This window comes from Bidens hawaiensis, unplaced genomic scaffold (assembly GCF_021521415.1).
Source record: "Bidens hawaiensis isolate Kalapana, Puna unplaced genomic scaffold, B.hawaiensis_p1.1 tig00006845_1, whole genome shotgun sequence".
Classification (NCBI taxonomy): Eukaryota; Viridiplantae; Streptophyta; class Magnoliopsida; order Asterales; family Asteraceae; genus Bidens; species Bidens hawaiensis.
Genome location: NW_027491467.1, coordinates 494,159 through 517,023, shown reverse-complemented (window position 1 = coordinate 517,023; position 22,865 = coordinate 494,159). Strand labels below are relative to the sequence as shown.

General features: G+C 40.3%; 1 protein-coding gene and 1 pseudogene across 1 annotated transcript; both read left to right on the top strand.

Annotated features, from left to right (window-relative positions):
* The first annotated feature begins 3,005 nt into the window (after positions 1-3,005).
* Positions 3,006-4,592, top strand: LOC143633654 (uncharacterized). Its single transcript, XM_077101910.1, has 3 exons — positions 3,006-3,449; positions 3,522-4,028; positions 4,095-4,592. The coding sequence occupies exons 1-3, from the start codon at positions 3,006-3,008 to the stop codon at positions 4,590-4,592; spliced, it is 1,449 nt and encodes a 482-aa protein (XP_076958025.1).
* Positions 4,593-19,377: 14,785 nt separating this feature from the next.
* Positions 19,378-21,491, top strand: LOC143633653 (putative E3 ubiquitin-protein ligase EDA40 pseudogene; annotated as a pseudogene).
* Positions 21,492-22,865: the final 1,374 nt, after the last annotated feature.

The window sequence follows — 22,865 nt, the reverse complement described above, 5'->3', positions numbered from 1 at the left end:
GCGAATGCTGAACCTGAAATGATTGCGGCAGTTTTCCCGATTTTAGTTGAATGAACCTGATGATTTACCAAAGGTGCCTCATACTCTCATCCACCCTTATAAAGATGCGTATAAAAGCAACGACGGGAGAGGAACTAAATATGAAGGGTTAAGAAACCGGTTTGGGTCCAATACCCGTTCATACCCGAACCCGGTTCCATAACCGGAACCGAGTTTTTAAAAAACCCGATTTGTGCACCTCTAATATGAATTTAATGCCTCTTTAATAGATATGGGCATATGGTGGAGCTGTAAAGAAACCCGGTTTGAGATCGGTTTGTGGCAAACCGACACAAACTGGTTTGATAAGAAACTGGTTTCACCCAAACCGGTTCATGAACCAGCCCAAAATCGCCCGTTTATGGTATCGATTCCCCTTTTGAACAACCTAACCGGTTTGAGGAAAACCGGTTTAAAACTGAACCGATCTGGATAGGTCGACCTCTCTTGCTTCTAAACCGGTTTATAAACCAAACCGGTTTGGGTCAAATCAGTTTTGACCTGGTAAAGTTAAAATACAAAGTAAGATAAAAATAAGAAGTGTGAGAATGTTTTATAACAACACAAAAAACCTTTTAAAAATTTAAAAATAATAATAATAAAAAATCATAACTCAAAATATAAATAAAAAACGAAAAAATTTAAAAACTAAAATGTTTCCGCCATCAATCCCGTTAAAAAAAATAAAAAAAATTGACGAAAAGACATAATGCCGAGATCAAAGACACAATGACGAAAATGAACAAAAAACACAATTGTAACTAAAAATAGACACAATAGATTGCAAAATATATAACAATGCCGAACGAAATATAGTACAATGTTGAGTAATATAACACAATATAAAGAAAAAAAGACACAATGTCAAGAAAAAAAAACACAATCAATGAACAAATAAACACAAACAACAACGATAAACAAAAAGACATAACGGAATTTTTTACTTACCATTGTATTTTCTTTAGAATGAGAAAGACGGTGGAAACATTTTTGTGTTTTTACTTTTTTTGTTTTTTTATTAAATTTTGAGTTATGATTTATTTATTTATTTATTTAAAATTTTTTTGAGAGGTTTTTTTTGTGTGACTGCAAATCCTTCTCATCATTCTCATTTTTGTTCCCCTTTGTTAAATAACTTGACCCTTAAATTTTAATAATATTTAGTTTGACCATTTAGTCGATAGTAAACCCAACTTAAGAAAATTCCATGCGACAACCCCAACTTGCAAACAATTTTCCTCCACCGATACTTTCAAACTATGGTCTCCCTGGTTAATATACACATTCGATGGGTTTCCCCTGAAAAAGATTTTGCGAAGTTTGGGCCCCTGTGTTTCTCCGGCGGGTTCCTCTGACTCCTACCGTCAGTTGACCCGTCGTTGACCGTTAATGTCGAAGGGTAATATAGTCTTTTCCTTATTTACACACCACTGATTCAATAAAACCCCCGATTTAGGGTTTTTTCCCCAAACACCCAAATACAAACCAACCGTTCGAACATTGAACCCCTAATTTTTCCGATCACCGTTAAAATCAAACGTCAACTTCACACATCGCAATGTTGACCTCGTATTCTATTAGGCCGGACAGTGAGTATTGTGACCCGTACGACCTATATGGTAAGGTGTTACTGTGTGTTCAAAATTTTCGTTTTATTTACTTGTGTGTTGTTAACGGGTTGAATGTACTGTTGTTATAGGTGAAAATTATTCAAATGTGTTCACCATAAAACTTTTCCATGAAGGGTCTTTCGCTACCGAGGGGCAGCGAAGATACGAAGGGGGGAAGATCACTTAGTTGATGAAGTTCAAGTTTCTGAATTTTGTAAAAGTTTGTTGCTTGGAATACTTTGTAAGTTACAATATGGTTGTGGTACAGCTTGTTGTTTTCATTACAAACATCCGCGTATTAGTTTGGACTTGGGTTTAAAGCCGTTGGTTGAAGATGATCATTTTCAAGATGTTTGTGATATGATTAGAGGTAGTGATGGTATAGGTACTCACATTGTTGAGATTTTTGTAGAACATGGCAAGACTAGTGGTATAGGTACTGAAATTGTGGTCTATGATTCTGGATTTGTACCTGGTTTTGGTTTTGATAGTGTTCATGAAGTGAGTGGTCAAAGTGTCCATGAAGTGAGTGGTGAAAGTGTCAATGAAGTGGGTGGTGAAAGTGTCAATGAAGTGGGTGGTGAAAGTGTTGATGAAGAGAGTGCTGAAAATAGTTCTAGTGAGGAAGATGATGACAGTTATGATAGTGATCGATCAGATGAAAGTAATCCTGAGTATACGGCTGCCTTTCAAACACCCTTGGAGGATGTAGAAGTTGACATGAGGTTGTATAAAGCTATTGTAGATTTTAATGTGGTAGAAGCAGCAGCTGATCATATTAGTGATGATGATGGTTTAAATCCTTGCATGGATACCTATGAGAGCTCTGATGATGAGCGCCTGAGTGTCTTGAATAGTATGCTAAGAAAGTTCAAGGGTAAGGAAAGGAATAATGATGATGAGTGTCCATTTTATGTTGGTCAGTTAATACCATTAAAGGAAACATTGAATGAAATGGTTAAGAGTTATGCTATTCATGCTAGAAGAGATTTGTATATCAAGAAGAATGATCCTTTAAGGTTTAGGGTGATTTGTTTGGGGACCAATCCTAATTTGGTTGCTGGTGAGGGGTCAAATGTGTCAAGTCAGGAAAAGTTGAAGGTAAAAAAAAGGGAAATGAAACCCACTTGCCCTTGGACGCTGCACATCTCAAGAAAAACTGTTGAGGATAATTGGTGTGTGAAGGCCATTCCCAGAAAACACGACTGTCTAAGAAGTAGAACAATTGGTTTGTACACAATGTCTACTATTGCCAAAGAGATTGAGGTTGAGCTACAAACCACCCCCAACTTATCTGCCAAAGAATTGAAGGCCAGATTCTAGCAGATGCATCAAGTACAACTTTCTGAATCCAAGATGAGAAGAGCAAAGACAATAGCCTTGCAAAGGAAGGATGGTGACTACACCAAACAATACACCCACCTCAGATCCTATATTGATGAGCTTCTTAAAGCAAACCCAGGTAGTACCATTAAATTAGATGTTGAACCATGTGCTAACCCTAACCTTAAAACAAGGCAATTTAGAAGGATATATGTGTGTTACGCTGCTTTGGTTAAACGATTTAAATTGCTTGGTAGAGAACTTCTTGAATTGGATGGTTGTTTTATGAAAGGGAAATACCCCGGACAGATTTTGATTGCTGTCGGGACGGACGGTAACAATTGCTTGTATCCTGTTGCCTTTGCAATAGTGGAAGCCGAATGCACAGACTCATGGAAATGGTTCTTAGATCTCCTTGGAGATGATCTTGACTTGCCTCATGATGCCAATTTTACTTTCATAAGTGACCGACAAAAGGTATGTACACATAGGATATATTTGTAATATGCTAACTCATGTACACTAATTATGGTGATTTGACTGTTGTAGGGACTTATTCAAGCAGTTGATAGTGTTTTCCCTAGGGCAGAGCATCGGTTTTGTTGTAGACACATCCATGGAAACTTGAGGCAAACCTGGAAGGGAGATTTGTATAAAGGCTTGTTTTATAGGGCAGCATCGGCCACTTCTGTCCCCTACTTCAACATGGCAATGGAGGAGATTAAGAAAACAAATCTTGATATGTTTCTTTGGCTTAGTGAGATCCCGGCAGCAAGATGGTCAAGATCACATTTTTCAGGAAGGGCAAAAAGTGATATGTTGCTGAACAACCTTTGTGAATCTTTCAACAAGCAACTTGTTGGAGCAAGAGACAAGCCGATCATTACATGCTTAGAGTATATTAGAGAGTATATGACCATGAGGATTGTCACTGTGAAGAAGATGCAAGCCACTGCAAGGGGCCCATTAACACCGCAAGCAACAAAAGCATGGGATGAAATCCAAACAGAAGCAAGCAAATTGACGGTTATGATGGTTGATGATGTGACTTACCAGGTATGAAAATTTGCATGACTATGATATTACAATCAATCTTTTGTTAATATGCAAATATGTTCAAAGGTTAAAAGTCTGAGAAGCCAATGTGTGGTGAATGTGGGGGATAGAACTTGCACGTGCAGGAGATGGGACTTGACAGGTATGCCATGCAAACATGCTGTGGCAGCCCTATATAACATGATAGAAAACAACATGTATGTCGGTCCATTGGAGAAGTGGGTTGATGAAGCTTACTGGTTAGACACTTGGAAGAAGGTGTATAATCACCAAATCAGGCCCATACCAGGCCCTGATATGTGGACACCATCAAATTGCCCAACAATAATAACTCCTCCAAAACATCATACCCAGATTGGCAGACCGAAGAAGAACAGGAAGAAGGCACTAGGTGAGAAGAAGAAAGTGGCAGCTAGCAAGAAGAGGAAGAGGAAGATTGAAGAGGTTCGGGAATTTTTTTCTGCAGGAGGAAGACTTACTAGGTTGGGGCATGAAAAAAGTTGTGGAAGATGTGGAGGTTACAGACACAACATCAGAACTTGCAGGGCACCAATTCAACAATAATGATGTTAACCATAAAGTTGTGTTTGAGTTAGATTGATGGTGTGTGTTTGAGACTATTTAAGACTTTTGTTTTGAACTTTCTGGTACCATGTCATGGTTTGTGTTTGAAACAATCTTAAGACTAGTAGCATGTGTGTTTGATTTGGGACATGATAGTTTTTGTATGCTATGTTTGATTTGGGACATGATAGTTTGTATGCTATGTTTGATTTGGTACATGATGGTTTGTATGCTATTTTGACAGTATTTTGGTTAATGCTTTTAAAACTAGTAGCATGTAGGCAAATAATGTAAACATTACAATAGTCAAATTAAAGTACAATTCAAATGCAAACAATACTAGAAGCCAACTACAATGTTACTTCCAATGACAATCATCGTTTGACCAGTCAGAGTCCCACACTGGATCGTCTTCATATGGATCTTGATAGTAATCTTCTTCCGGCTCACTAGTGTACATGAAAGCTGCTTTCACAACCTCAGGGTCATAATCATCACCAGGATCCATCTCATGTTCTTCACTTGTTCTAAATAAGTCATCTTCTTGCACTAAATAAGCCATTAACTGTAACGATTCCGGCAAATTCAGGTATACCCTAGCCGGAATATACTATTTACGTGTTATTCAATACTGAATATATGAATTATAATGTGTTTATACGAGTATATAAGATTCACAGTACGAATTATACTCAAATATACAGCTAGTCGTATTGAAATTACGATTAATCGATGAACGATTATTGAAACCCGAACGAATCGGGGATTACATTATAGATGAAATATATAATGTTTAGTGATGTGTACGAAGTATTAAAGCTTCGGGATAAGTGAATTATAGCACAGAAAAAGGATTTCGATTTATTAGTACGTCGGTACGATAAACGAAACCTTTAACATCAAACCAAGCAAGAGACGATCGATCAAGCCGAAAAAGATGCACAATTACCGACAATATGATGTGTTAAGTCAATAAATGTCACGGTTTAAGTTTTTAAGGTTTTTAAATCGGTTTTATATGAATTTAAATTTTAAGCCGAAAAACGACCGTTTTGGCCTCGTTTTGAGCGGAATTAAACGTTTAACCGAAAAACGAACTGAACCAGATTATCCACAACATTATCCGGATTACACAATCCGAATGTGTGGCCAAGGTTGAAGATGTGGGCCCCACCCCACACCTTACTAGGACCGATCGGTCCATGATCACACACACACACACTTCATTTTCTTTTTTCTAAAATCACAACTCCACATTTCTCTCCATCCTTCACTCATTCAACCAAAAACCTTTGATTTTTAAGAAGATCCACAAGGTATAAACATGTTATTATGGTTTGATCTTGCCTTTTAATTCCAAATCATGAGAAATACGGTTTCAAGTGAAAAATGGGTGAAAACCCGAGATGAAACCGATTCTTGCATGATCAAGTGATGTATACAAGTTATACAAGGGATCTTGGTCCAAGAAAGGAGTTAAAAGAGTCAAAAACGAATTTTTACGGTTAAAATCTTTGTTTTGATGTCTTAACCGAAACCATGAAAGAAATGGCTTGATTGTGGGTATAACTTGCTTGGTGTGGTGTTGTTGTGCTTGTAGGTGTTGTATCTAGTTGCTAGAAAAGGCTAGAAAGCAAGATCTTTGCGATCTAAAGCTAGAAACACAAGGTAGTTCGGTTTTCGTATGATTTGTAAGATTTGGACAGATTGTGGTAGACTTAGAGTTGAGTCATGAAATTTCACAGAGATGATCTACACATGAAAATATGAGATCTGTGAAATTTTGGTAATTTTTGGATAAAGGATGAATATTTGGTGAATTTAATGCTCGGTTTTGGCTAAAAATGGTGAAAAATAGCTAAACATCATGAAAAATTCTGGAAAAATTCAGATAAGCTTTTTATAACATATAAAAGTCACACACAAAATTTCAGGTCCATTGGAGAAGTCTAAGTAGGCTTTTTGGTAAAACGAGATCTAGGGTTTTCTAGCTCGGTTTTGGTAAAAATAGCATGAAAAATGAGTTTTTGGTTCTGTAAAAATTACTGGGAACTATGTGGATGGCAGGAGTCATCCCAGAAAAATTTGGGATTTTTCTAAGGTCGTTTGGTATTTTCGACATATTTGGTGTTTAAATGACGTTTAAAAATAGATAAATAAATGTTAAATATAAAAATTAATTCTGAAAATATTTTTATAAAATTCCTTACTGTCAAAAACTGATTTGTGCAAAATTTCAAGATCCGAGACTAAACGGATAATTATTTGTGCTAAACAGAACATAAAAACAAACTTTTAAAGCTTAAAACGCGTAAACCGGCAAAGTTCGCCTAAGCGAGCTGACTGGTGTATAAAAACCCTAAAAATGGACTATTTTCATGAAACTGAGTAAATCAAGTAAAAGTAAATCATCCGAAAGTAATTCGGATGATTTGGGTAATTGTACCCGATTTAGTCGTTTCCGGTATATTAAAGACGGAAACGGGCCCCGCGGCCAAACGGGGTGTCTAAACCGAGCTCTAATTTCACCACTTTAATTAAAATATCAATAACAACTATTTTCGGGTCGTATGTGGCCAAACTCATTTTTGAAAACATAAAGACGAATAACCGTGCTAGGCACGCAAAACGAGAAAACAAACTAATGGTAGTTTTGACTAAAGAACTCTAAGTGATATCACAATCTAAGTCCTGAGAAGTGTATCGGGGTTAACATTGTCCCCGGATCGTGTACGGTACTGGGTTAACAGTGTCCCCGAACGTACCGGTTAACACGAATTTAAGTTATATTAATAGAAATTGTGTAGTAACGACTTATGGATCGTATTACAGATCCGGACAGGTAGCCGTGCCAGTATTACATCTCTGCTCACCAAAAAGGTGAGTTTCACGAGCCCCTTTTTATTGAACTGTTTTAAATATTTTCCCGGGGCGGAAAGCATGTTTTTTATCAAAGTGTTTAAGTACATGCCGATCGCATGGAAATGAATGTATTTATATAATGTTTATTGTACGGGAATCGTACGGTAATGTATTAAGATGGTAATTGTCTGAGTTGCTAATATTGTAAGGCCCGAAACAGTGTTCTGGGTTAACAGTGCCCCCAGAGGTTATTAAATGTATTTCTGGGTTAACAGTGTCCCCAGAGGCTATTAAATGTATTTCTGGGTTAACAGTGCCCCCAGAGGTTATTAAATGTATTTCTGGGTTAACAGTGTCCCCAGAGGTTATTAAATGTGTTTCTGGGTTAACAGTGTCCCCAGAGGTTATTAAATGCATTTCTGGGTTAACAGAGTTTTCACTTGTAGGCTCAGCATAATTACATCATTAATTTATGATTATTAAAATGATTTGTCATGGTTTACTTAAATTAGTGAAACTCACCAACTATTCGCAGTTGACCCGTTTTCTTTACATGCTTTCTAGGTACACCCAAATTGGAATGAGTGATACGTGCTTGATGATGTGTGCTATTTTGTGGAAGCTTAAGGGTCTATATTTTGTTTTAAACATGTTAACGTACTATTGGTAAAACTTATGTGATAACGCCTAGTCGGTAACGAAACTCGGAACAATGTAATACGTTTAAATTATTGTAGTGGTGTTTTCTTTATAAGCAATGCTGTTGATATCAGATGTGTCTGTTGCATCCCGTGTACGTTTCCGCTGCGGTTACGGGGTGTTACAGAACTTGGTATCAGAGTCATTGGTTATAAAGAATTAGGATGTCTTTAAAAGATACCTAAAATATAACCAGTAGCTCAAGTATTATAGGATCTGAATATCAACTAATAATTTATTGTGACGAAGTCTGGATGAACTTGGATGGACTAGTGAGTTATTATGATCCGGAACATAATAACAGACTTGTCCGCACGAGGGAATTCAGGGGAAGTCACGGGGAATTTAATAGGTAAAATTGGCAACATATGTGCAAATATATGATAATATTGTGTGTGGTCAAGTTGTATAAGTAAGTGTATATTAATTTGATTACGATTTACACTATGGAAAGAACTATATGTTTGTTAACTTGTGTGCAGGTTAGAATGTCAAGAACACCTAGTGTATCGATGGAGGAGGACCCGGAGGAAGTCAGCTCCGGGAACTCTGGGAGCCTCCCCGTATCATCCAGCTCTGAGCCTAGCGAGGCTAGTGTTAGGAGCTCTAGCCAGTCCTCCCCTGCCAGGATTGCTAGATCTCCTACCCCACCCGCACCACAGGCCGTCCCTATCCCTCCCGGATTCGGACCCCGCCTCACGGCGCGGATCAGTGTTCTGCAGGTCCCACCTACCTCGCCCCCACCCAGACCTGCTACCCGCAGGGGCGAGTCCTCCCGCTCCCAGCCCGAGCCTGTGACTCCACCTGTGTGGGGTCTCCCTAGGCAGGAGAGGGACGCGGCGGCGTGGCTACGAGTGCTCACCGAACAGGTGAATGAGCACTCCGCCGCCTTGACGGTGGGGGTACAGAGGCGGATGTACCTAGGGGACTGCATACTGGACCACCAGTATGCGATTTCGCAGCTGAAGAGGGAGTGCTCATACTTCCAGTGGATGATCGGCCGGATGGAGACGCGGATCCGGGTTATGCTAGCTGTGATGGTGGTGTTGGTGGCGGTGTTGGTGGGTTTGGTATACCACCGTGTTTAGTTGTGTTAGGATGGGAGTAAACAGGGACCGCTTTTTGATACTCTGTGTAAGCAGTTAGTGGTGATGCTAACATAGAGTGAATCTTGGGTAGTTTTAATACAACCACTGGCCCTTAGGGGGGGGGGGTCTCTTTTGGGGTATATCATTATAGATACTTTTGGGTATCATTCAAGCACTGACCCATTGTGGGTTATGTCGAGATGATGCCGACATAGGCGCTATGTAGGAAAACTTAACTTATGTAATGATGACAGGAAACGTATGCGAACTGACATGGATGTAATATGTACTAATGTTTATTAATGAATGGAATGTTTGTTGTGTTTTATGATTGGAACTTGTATTAATTATATATATTTTCTTGATGTTGTGTAGAATGGCACCAAAACGTTCAGCCCAATTGTCGGAAGTGGACGTGAGCCGTTTGATTGCTCAACAGTTAGAGGCGGCGATACCGGATATAGTATCGCGCATCGCCGCCAGTATTAACAATTCGACCAATCCAGCCCCTCCGAGCAATCAAACGACCACCAATAATGACGGGGAACAAAATGTTAATCCTCCACAGAATGATAACACGATTCCGAGTAATGACGCACCGCCTAGGGTGGTCGTTACAGACAGTAATGGCCCTATACCTACGGTAGAGACGAACCGTACTGAACCGATTCGTGCATCCAGGGGATGTTCGATGAAAGACTTTATGTTGTGCAAACCTCTAGAGTTTAGCGGGTCTGAAGGACCAAATGGGTTGGTAAAGTGGATGGAGAAAATAGAATCCGTTGTGAATATCAGCAACTGCCCCGAGGATTGTGTTGTTAAGTATGCTACCTGCACATTCACGGACCATGCCTTGACATGGTGGAACACGATAGTGCAGACCCGGGGTCAGACGGCGACAAACCGCATGACCTGGACAGAGCTCAAGGCTCTTGTACTGGAACATTTCTGCCCGAAAAACGAATTGCAAAAATTAGAAAATGAATTGTGGAACCTGGAGATGCAGGGGGCAGACCATTTGGGTTATACGAACCGGTTTAATGAGTTGTCGCGATTGGTACCATGGTTGGTCACCCCAGAGTCGAAGAGGGTTGAGCGTTATATTTGGGGGCTAACTCCAGTTGTAAGGAGTATAGTCAATTTTGGGGGACACCAGACGTATGAGGGTGCGGTGACGCAAGCTGGTATCGTCACGTAAGATTTCGTAAGGAGCGGGTCACTGAAGGTGGCGGGAGAGTCCGCTGGGGGAAAGCGGGGTACACATGACCATAGGATCCAGGAAAAGCAGCAAGGTAAACGTGCTAGGCCCACTGCCCAGAACTACGCCATGACTAGTTCAGGCGGAAGGCAAGAACCGCAGAAGGGAACGTTTCCTAAGTGTGGGAAATGCGGTTACCACCATGGTGGAATGTGCAAAGAAGTGGTGTGCCACCGGTGCGGCAGGATTGGGCACTACGCACCGAGTTGTAGGACAAACCTGAACAACTTGAACCGGAAACCGCAACCTATCCGTGCGCAGCCATTTAGGACCCAATCAGCCCGACAACAAAACCCACAAGGAAATCAAGTGATGACCACCAGTCGTGCTTGCTTTGAATGCGGTGGCACAGATCACTTCAAGAGAAACTGTCCGAAGCTGAACCAGGGAGGAAATGGGCGGCAAACCGCGGGTCAGGCATCGTCGTCCAATCCGGCGCGAGGCCGAGCATTCGTGATGGGGGCGAACGAAGCACGCCAGGACCCCAGCGTAGTGACAGGTACATTCCTCGTCTCTGATCATTACGCTTCTGTATTATTTGATACGGGCGCCGATAGAAGTTTTGTCTCCGTTAGATTCCTGTCGATAGCAAGCCTCCCAATTGGTGAAACCATAGAACCTTACACCGTTGAAGTCGCTAACGGTAAAACCATGATAGTTAATCAGATAGTTCGGAATTGCCCTTTTATTCTGAACGATCAATCCCTTCCGATTGACTTGTTACCGGTAGAATTGGGTAGTTTTGACGTGATAGTGGGAATGGATTGGTTAGCACGTAACAAAGTAGAAATAAACTGTGAAAAGAAAATCGTCAAGATCCGGGTGTCGGATGACGAAGAGATATTAGTGCAAGGAGAAAAGTCAGGCACCATGATACCATTTATATCCCACATCAAGGTGTTAAAATATATACGCCATGGATGCGTGGCGTATCTAGCGAGCTTGACGGCCACGGATCCTGAGGAAAAACGGGTGGACGATATCCCAGTGGTACGTGAATTTCCACAAGTTTTCCCAGAGGAACTTCCTGGATTACCGCCAACCCGACAGGTCGAATTCAGAATCGACTTATTACCTCAAGCTGGCCCTGTTGCTAAGGCGCCCTACCGACTTGCACCATCCGAGATGCAAGAATTATCCAACCAATTGCAGGAATTGTTGGATAAAGGATTTATACGTCCCAGTTATTCCCCGTGGGGTGCACCTGTACTATTCGTGAAAAAGAAGGACGGGAGCCTTAGAATGTGCATTGATTACAGAGAATTGAACAAGTTGACAATCAAAAATAGGTATCCTCTCCCCCGAATCGATGATCTGTTCGACCAACTACAAGGTGCGAGCTACTTCTCAAAAATAGATCTTAGATCGAGATACCATCAGGTTAGAATTCAGGAGGAGGACATCCCAAAAACCGCATTCCGGACTCGCTACGGCCATTACGAGTTCTTAGTTATGCCTTTCGGGCTAACAAATGCGCCAGCAGTGTTCATGGATCTCATGAATCGAGTCTGTAAACCCTACCTCGATAAATTCGTCATCGTGTTTATTGACGATATTTTGATATACTCGAAGAGTAAAGAAGAGCACGAACAACACTTAAGATTAATCTTAGAGCTTCTAAATCAGGAGAAGTTGTTTGCAAAATTCTCCAAGTGTAACTTCTGGTTACAAGAAGTGCAATTCCTTGGTCACGTTATAAACCATCAAGGAATACACGTTGATCCAAGTAAGGTTGAAGCAGTTAAGAATTGGCAAGCGCCTAAATCGCCAAAGGAAATCCGCCAATTCTTAGGCTTAGCTGGATATTATCGTCGATTTATAGAGAACTTTTCCAGCATTGCCCAACCTCTAACCCTTCTGACCCAAAAAGATCGAAAGTATGAATGGGGTGAAGAGCAGGAAACGGCGTTTCAAACGCTAAAACAAAGATTGTGCCAAGCGCCGATCTTAAGTCTCCCCGACGGAGACGATGGTTTTGTCGTGTATTGTGACGCATCCCGGAAAGGGTTAGGATGCGTGTTGATGCAAAATAATAAGGTCATAGCCTATGCTTCTCGACAGTTAAAAATACACGAGAAAAATTACACTACTCATGACTTAGAACTGGGAGCAGTTATCTTCGCACTTAAAATCTGGAGACATTATCTCTATTGTACAAAGTGCACCATCTTCACCGATCATAAAAGTTTGCAACACATATTCGATCAGAAAGAACTGAATATGAGACAACGAAGATGGGTCGAGTTGTTAAGCGACTATGACTGTGACATCCGTTATCACCCCGGCAAGGCTAACGTCGTAGCCGATGCCCTGAGTAGGAAGGATCGGGTTAAGCCATTGCGAGTGCGAGCACTGGAAATGATAGTCCAGTCGAACCTTTCGGACCAGGTTCGAGTCGCTCAACGCGAGGCGTTGAAAGAGGAACAATTGGTAAAAGAGGGACTTTATGGTAACGAGAAGAATTTCGAACAGCGCGTGGACGAAATTCTCTATTTCAAAAATCGGATTTGGATCCCGACCCTCCATGACCTTCGTGAATTAATCATGGACGAAGCGCAAAAATCAAAATATTCCATACATCCGGGATCGGATAAGATGTACAAGGATGTGAAGGAGTTCTACTGGTGGCCGGGTATGAAAAAGGATATAGCCACATACGTCGGCAAGTGTACGACGTGTGCGAGGGTTAAGGCGGAGCACCAGAAACCTTCGGGAATGTTATAACAACCGGAAATTCCTGAATGGAAGTGGGAGCAGATCACGATGGATTTTGTGACACATCTCCCCAAGACGTCCCGAGGACATGTTGCAATTTGGGTAGTCGTGGATCGATTAACCAAATCGGCACATTTTATTCCGATTAGAAATAATTATAACACCGAGAGACTTGCGCAGATTTATATAAATGAAATTGTGTCTCGTCATGGAATACCCATCTCAATCATCTCCGACCGAGATAGCCATTTCACCTCCAATCTTTGGCAAGCTGTACAAGAAGCGCTGGGAACGCGTATTAATCTAAGCACAGCTTACCACCCTCAGACCGATGGTCAGTCTGAGAGAACCATTCAAACCCTGGAGGATTTGCTTCGTGCATGCGTACTGGATTTTAAGGGAAATTGGGATCAACATCTCCCACTTGTTGAATTTTCCTATAATAACAGTTACCATAGCAGTATAAAGGCAGCACCTTACGAAGCATTGTATGGACGGAAGTGCCGATCACCACTCTGCTGGACTGAAGTGGGCGACACACAGGTTATTAGATCAGATCTGGTCCAGGAAACGACCAGCAAAATCCTTGAAATTAAGAACAATCTAAAGGCCGCACGGGATCGGCAGAAGAGTTATGCCGATACCCGTAGAAAACCGTTATCATTTGAGAAAGGTGATAAAGTGTATTTGAAAGTATCACCTTGGAAAGGAGTAGTCAGATTTGGAAAGGCGGGGAAGTTAGCCCCTAGATACATTGGACCATTCGACATTACTGCAAAAATCGGTCCTGTAGCATACCGATTAGAACTGCCTGATGAACTTAGTGCAGTTCACAACGTGTTTCACGTGTCGAACTTGAAAAGGTGTCTGTCGGATGAGACATCGGTGTTACCTTTAGTGGGTGTCCAAATAAATGATAAGCTCAACATTGTAGAGGAGCCCATAGAAATAGTAGACGGGAAAATCAAACAACTTAGACACAATAAGATCTCGTTGGTCAAAGTTAGATGGAACTCGCTACGAGGCCCAGAATATACATGGGAACGAAAGGACGAATTTCGGAAGAAATATCCCCACCTATTTCCGCAAAAGGAAGTAGTTGATGCGTAAAATTTCGAGGACGAAATTTTTGTAACGGGGGGAGAATGTAACGATTCCGGCAAATTCAGGTATACCCTAGCCGGAATATACTATTCACGTGTTATTCAATACTGAATATATGAATTATAATGTGTTTATACGAGTATATAAGATTCACAGTACGAATTATACTCGAATATACAGCTAGTCGTATTGAAATTACGATTAATCGATGAACGATTATTGAAACCCGAACGAATCGGGGATTACATTATAGACGAAATATATAATGTTTAGTGATGTGTACGAAGTATTAAAGCTTCGGGATAAGTGAATTATAGCACAGAGAAAGGATTTCGATTTATTAGTACGTCGGTACGATAAACGAAACCTTTAACATCAAACCAAGCAAGAGACGATCGATCAAGCCGAAAAAGATGCACAATTACCGACAATATGATGTGTTAAGTCAATAAATGTCATGGTTTAAGTTTTTAAGGTTTTTAAATCGGTTTTATATAAATTTAAATTTTAAGCCGAAAAACGACCGTTTTGGCCTCGTTTTGAGCGGAATTAAACCTTTAACCAAAAAACGAACTGAACCAGATTATCCACAACATTATCCGGATTACACAATCCGAATGTGTGGCCAAGGTTGAAGATGTGGGCCCCACCCCACACCTTACTAGGACCGATCGGTCAATGATCACACACACACACACTTCATTTTCTTTTTTCTAAAATCACAACTCCACATTTCTCTTCATCCTTCACTCATTCAACCAAAAACCTTTGATTTTTAAGAAGATCCACAAGGTATAAACATGTTATTATGGTTTGATCTTGCTTTTTAATTCCAAATCATGAGAAAATGAGGTTTCAAGTGAAAAATGGGTGAAAACCCGAGATGAAACCGATTTTTGCATGATCAAGTGATGTATACAAGTTATACAAGTGATCTTGGTCCAAGAAAGGAGTTAAAAGAGTCAAAAACGAATTTTTACGGTTAAAATCTTTGTTTTGATGTCTTAACCGAAACCATGAAAGAAATGGCTTGATTGTGGGTATAACTTGCTTGGTGTGGTGTTGTTGTGCTTGTAGGTGTTGTATCTAGTTGCTAGCAAAGGCTAGAAAGCAAGATCTTTGCTATCTAAAGCTAGAAACACAAGGTAGTTCGGTTTTCGTATGATTTGTAAGATTTGGACAGATTGTGGTAGACTTAGAGTTGAGTCATGAAATTTCACAGAGATGATCTACACATGAAAATATGAGATCTGTGAAATTTTGGTAATTTTTGGATAAAGGATGAATATTTGGTGAATTTAATGTTTGGTTTTGGCTAAAAATGGTGAAAAATAGCTAAACATCATGAAAAATTCTGGAAAAATTCAGATAAGCTTTTTATAACATATAAAAGTCACACACAAAATTTCAGGTCCATTGGAGAAGTCTAAGTAGGCTTTTAGGTAAAACGAGATCTAGGGTTTTCTAGCTCGGTTTTGGTAAAAATAGCATGAAAAATGAGTTTTTGGTTCTGTAAAAATTACTGGGAACTATGTGGATGGCAGGAGTCATCCCAGAAAAATTTGGGATTTTTCTAAGGTCGTTTGGTATTTTCGACATATTTGGTGTTTAAATGACGTTTAAAAATAGATAAATAAATGTTAAATATAAAAATTAATTCTGGAAATATTTTTATAAAATTCCTTATTGTCAAAAACTAATTTGTGCAAAATTTCAAGATCCGAGACTAAACGGATAATTATTTGTGCTAAACAGAACATAAAAACAAACTTTTAAAGCTTAAAACGCGTAAACCGGCAAAGTTCGCCTAAGCGAGCTGACTAGTGTATAAAAACCCTAAAAATGGACTATTTTCATGAAACTGAGTAAATCAAGTAAAAGTAAATCATCCGAAAGTAATTCGGATGATTTGGGTAATTGTACCCGATTTAGTCGTTTCCGGTATATTAAAGACGGAAACGGGCCCCGCGGCCAAACGGGGTGTCTAAACCGAGCTCTAATTTCACCACTTTAATTAAAATATCAATAACAACTATTTTCGGGTCGTATGTGGCCAAACTCATTTTTGAAAACATAAAGACGAATAACCGTGCTAGGCACGCAAAACGAGAAAACAAACTAATGGTAGTTTTGACTAAAGAACTCTAAGTGATATCACAATCTAAGTCCTGAGAAGTGTATCGGGGTTAACATTGTCCCCGGATTGTGTACGGTACTGGGTTAACAGTGTCCCCGGACGTACCGGTTAACACGAATTTAAGTTATCTTAATAGAAATTGTGTAGTAACGACTTAGGGATCGTATTACAGATCCGGACAGGTAGCCGTGCCAGTATTACATCTCTGCTCACCAAAAAGGTGAGTTTCACGAGCCCCTTTTTATTGAACTGTTTTAAATATTTTCCCGGGGCGGAAAGCATGTTTTTTATCAAAGTGTTTAAGTACATGCCGATCGCATGGAAATGAATGTATTTATATAATGTTTATTGTACGGGAATCGTACGGTAATGTATTAAGATGGTAATTGTCTGAGTTGCTAATATTGTAAGGCCCGAAACAGTGTTCTGGGTTAACAGTGCCCCCAGAGGTTATTAAATGTATTTCTGGGTTAACAGTGTCCCCAGAGGCTATTAAATGTATTTCTGGGTTAACAGTGTCCCCAGAGGTTATTAAATGTGTTTCTGGGTTAACAGTGTCCCCAGAGGTTATTAAATGCGTTTCTGGGTTAACAGAGTTTTCACTTGTAGGCTCAGCATAATTACATCATTAATTTATGATTATTAAAATGATTTGTCATGGTTTACTTAAATTAGTGAAACTCACCAACTATTCGTAGTTGACCCGTTTTCTTTACATGCTTTCTAGGTACACCCAAATTGGAATGAGTGATACGTGCTTGATGATGTGTGCTATTTTGTGGAAGCTTAAGGGTCTATATTTTGTTTTAAACATGTTAACGTACTATTGGTAAAACTTATGTGATAACGCCTAGTCGGTAACGAAACTCGGAACAATGTAATACGTTTAAATTATTGTAGTGGTGTTTTCTTTATAAGCAATGCTGTTGATATCAGATGTGTCTGTTGCATCCCGTGTACGTTTCCGCTGCGGTTACGGGTGTTACATTAACTCATCTTCACCCAATTGATATTCCTTGTCTTCCATTTGACTTTTGTCTTGGTCAAACTGAACATTCTGATCATCCTTCCCTAACTCAACATTATGATCATCCTTCCCTAACTCAACATTCTCAGTTTCATCATGGCTGCAAGATGACTGATAATGTGGAACACAAATTTAAAGTAAATATATGAAACAAGAAACTGTAAACATTTAACATAAACTACAATAACAACAACAAAGATTACATTATCCAATACTAACAATGTTAACAACTAATCAATAAACCCAAACATAAACAAAGAACAAAAACCAACTAATTGCTAGCAACATCTTCAAGCTTGTTACTTATTTGGTTTTCATTCTTGCAAAATCATCTTTCTTGTTCATCATCTTCACCATTGCTTGTATTACCTTTTCACAACTAGGACATGTGGGATCATCAGCCCATTTTAGCCATCCACAACTCCCATTCTGTAACGGACTAAATATATCAACAAACAAACAACCCTAATTCGATTCACAATTCATAGATTACCAAATCATCATCATCGATTAACAGATTAACAAACAAACAACCCTAAAATTGACCTAAGCAACACGATAGACCAAATCATCATCGATTAACAGACTAGAACCCTAATTCGTGAGTAATTAAAACTTACACATCACAAGAATCGACGCCCCGGGTTTGCATCGGTCCTGGATATCCGGTAACATGTCGCGGCACCACATGAACATCTCACACAAACCTCATCTGCACGGCAAGGCTTGGAAGGTGAACCCGAGGAGAACTGACTTGACTTGGATTGAGACATCGTCAATCGGGGCGCCGGATAATGCCGTTCAATTACAGCTTTTGGTGAATCGCCGGAGATGGTAACATAAAGGGAAAGAGGGTAGATCGACTGGTTATAAACGAATCAGGGGTAATAAAGTAATTTCCTTTTTTTTAACGGGTCAACGACGGGTCAACTGACGGTAGGAGTCAGAGGAACCCGCCGGAGAAACACAGGGGCCCAAACTTCGCAAAATCTTTTTCAAGGGGAAACCCATCGAATGTGTTTATTAATCAGGGAGACAAATTGCAGAATTCTCATAAAAATAAAACAGTAAAATAAAGCATGGTTTGATGAAAATGTAGATTGCAATCATGGCATGTTGCAATACATAGGCTTGCTATAGGAAGAAATGTGAAACATGGGCATGAATTTTATGATTGCCCTCTATGGTCCATAAAAAACCAATCTTCCTACATTTCTTTATGTTCATCATCTTCTATCTCTAATGTTGTTTTTTTGTTACCATGATCATGTTTTTAGAGATCGAAGTTAGCTAAACTAGGATTAAAGAATGGGATGTGAGAGAGAAATTATTGAACATAAACTAATGGGTAATCATAGAAGATGCGTGTCATAAACCAATTGCTATGAATTATTATCAAACAATAACTCACTCTAAATATATCAAATTTGTAATAGTATATTGCAAGTAGATGCAACGCTAGCTATTAACGGCAAAGAAAGTTACTTACGTTAGGAATGTCTTTGACAAGTTTAAGTAAAAACTAAAAGTGCATTGACCATGTTGACCAAATTAAGAGTATAATTTATTAATTATCACGAACCTGAATATAACTTCGATGGTTATAACTAACCATAGGATATAGCTTTACTAGTTACTACAGTTTAACTGTAAAGATTATTATCGCTTTTAAGGTAAAAGTCGTGCACTAGCAAACATATTGAACTCCAAAGAAACAAAGTTGCAACTCCCCTGTATTTATCACTCATCAACCTTCTATATATTTTAGAAGTGTGACAGATAGAAAATACATCTGAGAATCCTTTTGATCCCTTATTCTTAAATCACATTCAAATATATTTACTTATCAAATTTAATCACCAAAATCAGTTCCTGTTATACTAAGAAATTTTGAAATGGTGTTTGGATGGCGAAAAGCTTTCTGCAAATCGCTTCCTCGAGAACCAGGTTCTGGTTCAACCATTAGATCTACCAGAGATATTGAGCATGATTCCGATCCTTTGTATCCAAGCCAACATTGTCGAACCACCAGTGTCACCATACCGACCGAATCAGCTGTAAGTCCACGGCTTCATTCTAACACCAGAAAGTTGTTTCAGTCATCATCAACTCCGTCATCACCAAGAAAGTTGTTTCAGTCATCAACTCCATCATCACCTCGATCTCATTCAACTTTCTCGATCATCAAATCTACCTTACGCTCCTCCGAAGTAAGATCAGATTCCATTCCTCTTCGATTGATTCTTAGATCTCGTTTTTTAGTAGGATCGGGTTTGCCATTCAAAAGGGGTTGCCACACAGCTTTTTACATGTTTTACCTGTCACTTCATTGCAATCGTTTTATACGATAAATTCTAACGAATATAAGTTTGATCTTGCAGAACAGATGCGGATTATGCTTGCATAGCTTGAAAAGAGGCCGAGGCGTGGCGATCTTCACCGCGGAGTGTTCTCACGGTTTCCACTTCCCGTGCATCGCCGGCCACGTGAAAAACAAAGGCAGCCATGCTTGTCCTACATGTGGCATCACGTGGAAACAGACGCCACTATTGCCTATAACCGATCTGAATCAAAAGCATAATGCCACGTCACCAACGGATAGCAAATTGAAGAAACAGAATTCGTTTGAACTGAAAGTTTATAACGATGACGAACCGTTAGCTTCCTTGACGCCAAAAGCTCGGTTCAATCCGATTCCAGAATCAGATGAAAGCTGTGAAGAAGACTCGATCGGTGAGTTCCAAGGGTTTCATATCAGTCCAGTTGGCGTTCATAAAAGAGACGTGGACGTACGGTTGTTACCGGATGCAGCGGTTATTTCAGCTAACCGGAGTTACGAGACGCACGCGGTTGTTCTAAGAGTAAAAGCACCGCTTATTCAAAATCAACGTAGAGCTTCGATTGATTTGGTAACCGTCGTTGACGTGAGTGCGAAAATGTCAAACGAAAGTTTACAGATGATGAAACGAACAATGAGAATGATCATTTCATCACACTCATCATCCGATCGGCTATCTATCATCGCATTCTCTTCGTATTCGAAGAGATTGTTACATCTTAAAAGGATGACGAGTTCCGGCAAAAAAGCTGCGTACCGTCTCGTGAAAGCTATGGCGGTTGTTGACGGTTCGTCTAACGCCACTGACGCCGTTAAAAAAGCCATTAAGGTGTTAGAAGACCGTACGGAGAAAAACACCGTCGCTAGCATCATTCTTCTATCCGACGTCATCAATCAGTCAGCTGACGTGTCATCCACGCGCTACCTAAACGTCACCGTACACACACTGAAACTCACCGTAACTGAAAAAACCGTCGGAAGTTTACTTAACGTGACGGTTCAGGATCTGAAATTGCAGTTAGGATTCGTCTCCGGTCCCGGTTCGGATCCGGCGGAAATCGCGGCGATGTATTCACACGCGCCGCCGTTGTTTATCGGATCGAGTACAGTTCAGATCGGAGAATTGTATGCGAATGAAGAGAGAGAAATATTTATTGAACTGAAAGTTCCGTCGTCGGCGGTGAGGGTCCACCGAGTAATCTCCGTGCGCTGCAGTTACAGGGAATCAGCAAGCCAAGATATTATTCATTGCAACGAGCATGCACTGGTGGTACCTCGTCCGCATACCGTCAGATCATGTACCCTGACGATCCAACGGATGAGAAACGTTTTCATCACAACTCGAGCTTTAGCCGAGTCACGCCGACTATCGGCTAAAATGACCTCATAGGCGCGTACAATATGGTTTTATCTGCTCGGGCTGCACTGCACCAGCCAAGCTCGGATTGCCGTGAGTTTGTAGCCAGCCTTGATGCCGAGATGCATGAGTTGCATCGCAGGCGCCAGACTCAGGGTCAGGCTAAAACAGCGGCTTACATGGATGAAAACCGTGAGCCGTTTACCCCAACTTCGGCTTGGCGAGTGGCTGAGAAGCTTGCTAAGGTTGCTATTGTTAGAAAGTCGTTAAACAGAGTTAGCGACTTACACGGTTTCGAGAATGCCGGATTTTAATAGGGATTTGATCTTTTTAAACCACCAATACTGATTGTACAAGCCTATACAGCTTGTAGTCATATGGGCTGTATAGGCCACATATGATTGACAAGTATATAGAGAGGACACACAAAGCGGGTTTTTTTTATATCCTGTACGACCCGTATAGTTCTATACGAGCCGTTTAGGCCTTCAATAACTCATGTCCTATACGGTCTGTATAGGCGAAATGTATGTATAAAGATCGTACCGCTTTTAAAATATTTTTGTAAATTTGTCTTAGAGTTTCATTTATTACGTTGACACCCTCAAAGAACTGAAAATAATTAAATGGAAAGATGTGGGGACCAGAATGAGAACCATAGCGACAAAGGGTGACGACAGCATGACCCTTTAATTGGGTAGAAACTAGAAAGAAACAAGAGTTCATGACCCTTTAATTGGGTAGAAACTAGAAAGAAACAAGAGTTGATAAGAGTGACTGACAGAGCTATGGAAAGATGTGGGACCAGGAAATGTAGCATTGTGTAAATTATGTGTGTTTCCATTTTTATTCATACTTGCTTTACACTATAAGTGTGCAAGTTCTTCCAAATGAAAGTCATTGTCCATTCATATGTTTAATTAATGGATTTATGGGGTTGTGTTATCATTAATTAGAGGCTTTGCAACAATTCAAAGTGAAATGAGAGTGGTATGAATTGAAATGAATATTAATGCAATTAAATTTGTTTATTACATGATTAGTTGTGTGCGGCATTTTCTTTAATTTGTGTTTTTATAAACCACCAATGCTGATTGATGGGTAAAATGGTCTTTTATCACTTTCATTCACACCTACATCTACTACCCCATTACCACCATTAATAACTATCCCGTATTTACCCAACACCCATGAACCCAATCACTCCACCACAGATCTCATCGTCAAGACTCCAACTAATATCAACGGCGGTCCAACCGCCCATGGCGGAATTGAATCCAACGGCGTGAAGAAGAACACTAACATAAAATATCCGGCCACCGTTAACGCCGTCATCCCGGTCTGACTGCCTTCGCATATTCCAGTTGAGGACTCAATAAACGCCGTCACCGGCGACGTTCCGAGCAACAAATCCCCCGAAAAGAAACCGGTGAAGATCGGTGTTCAGATCTGGCCCGGAAAAGGTGTTCAGATCGATGAAGGTTCAGATCTGAACGAGGTGAACGAGGTTAAAATCGGTGAAGGTGAGGGTTCAGATCTGGTCCGAAAAAAGATGGTAGTGGTTCAGGTGGCCGGAAAAAGGAGGTGGTGATTCAGGTGGCCGGAAACGGAGGTGGTGGTTCAGGTGGCCGGAAACCGGAGGTGGTGGTTCAGGTGGCCGGAAATCGGAGGTGATGGTTTAGGTGGCC

Coding starts and splice junctions, on each gene's coding strand:
- LOC143633654 (XM_077101910.1), top strand. CDS start 3,006: ATGAGAAGAGCAAAGACAATAGCCTTGCAAAGGAAGGATGGTGACTAC. Junction 3,450..3,521: donor TCATAAGTGACCGACAAAAG/GTATGTACACAT, acceptor TGACTGTTGTAG/GGACTTATTCAAGCAGTTGA. Junction 4,029..4,094: donor TTGATGATGTGACTTACCAG/GTATGAAAATTT, acceptor ATATGTTCAAAG/GTTAAAAGTCTGAGAAGCCA.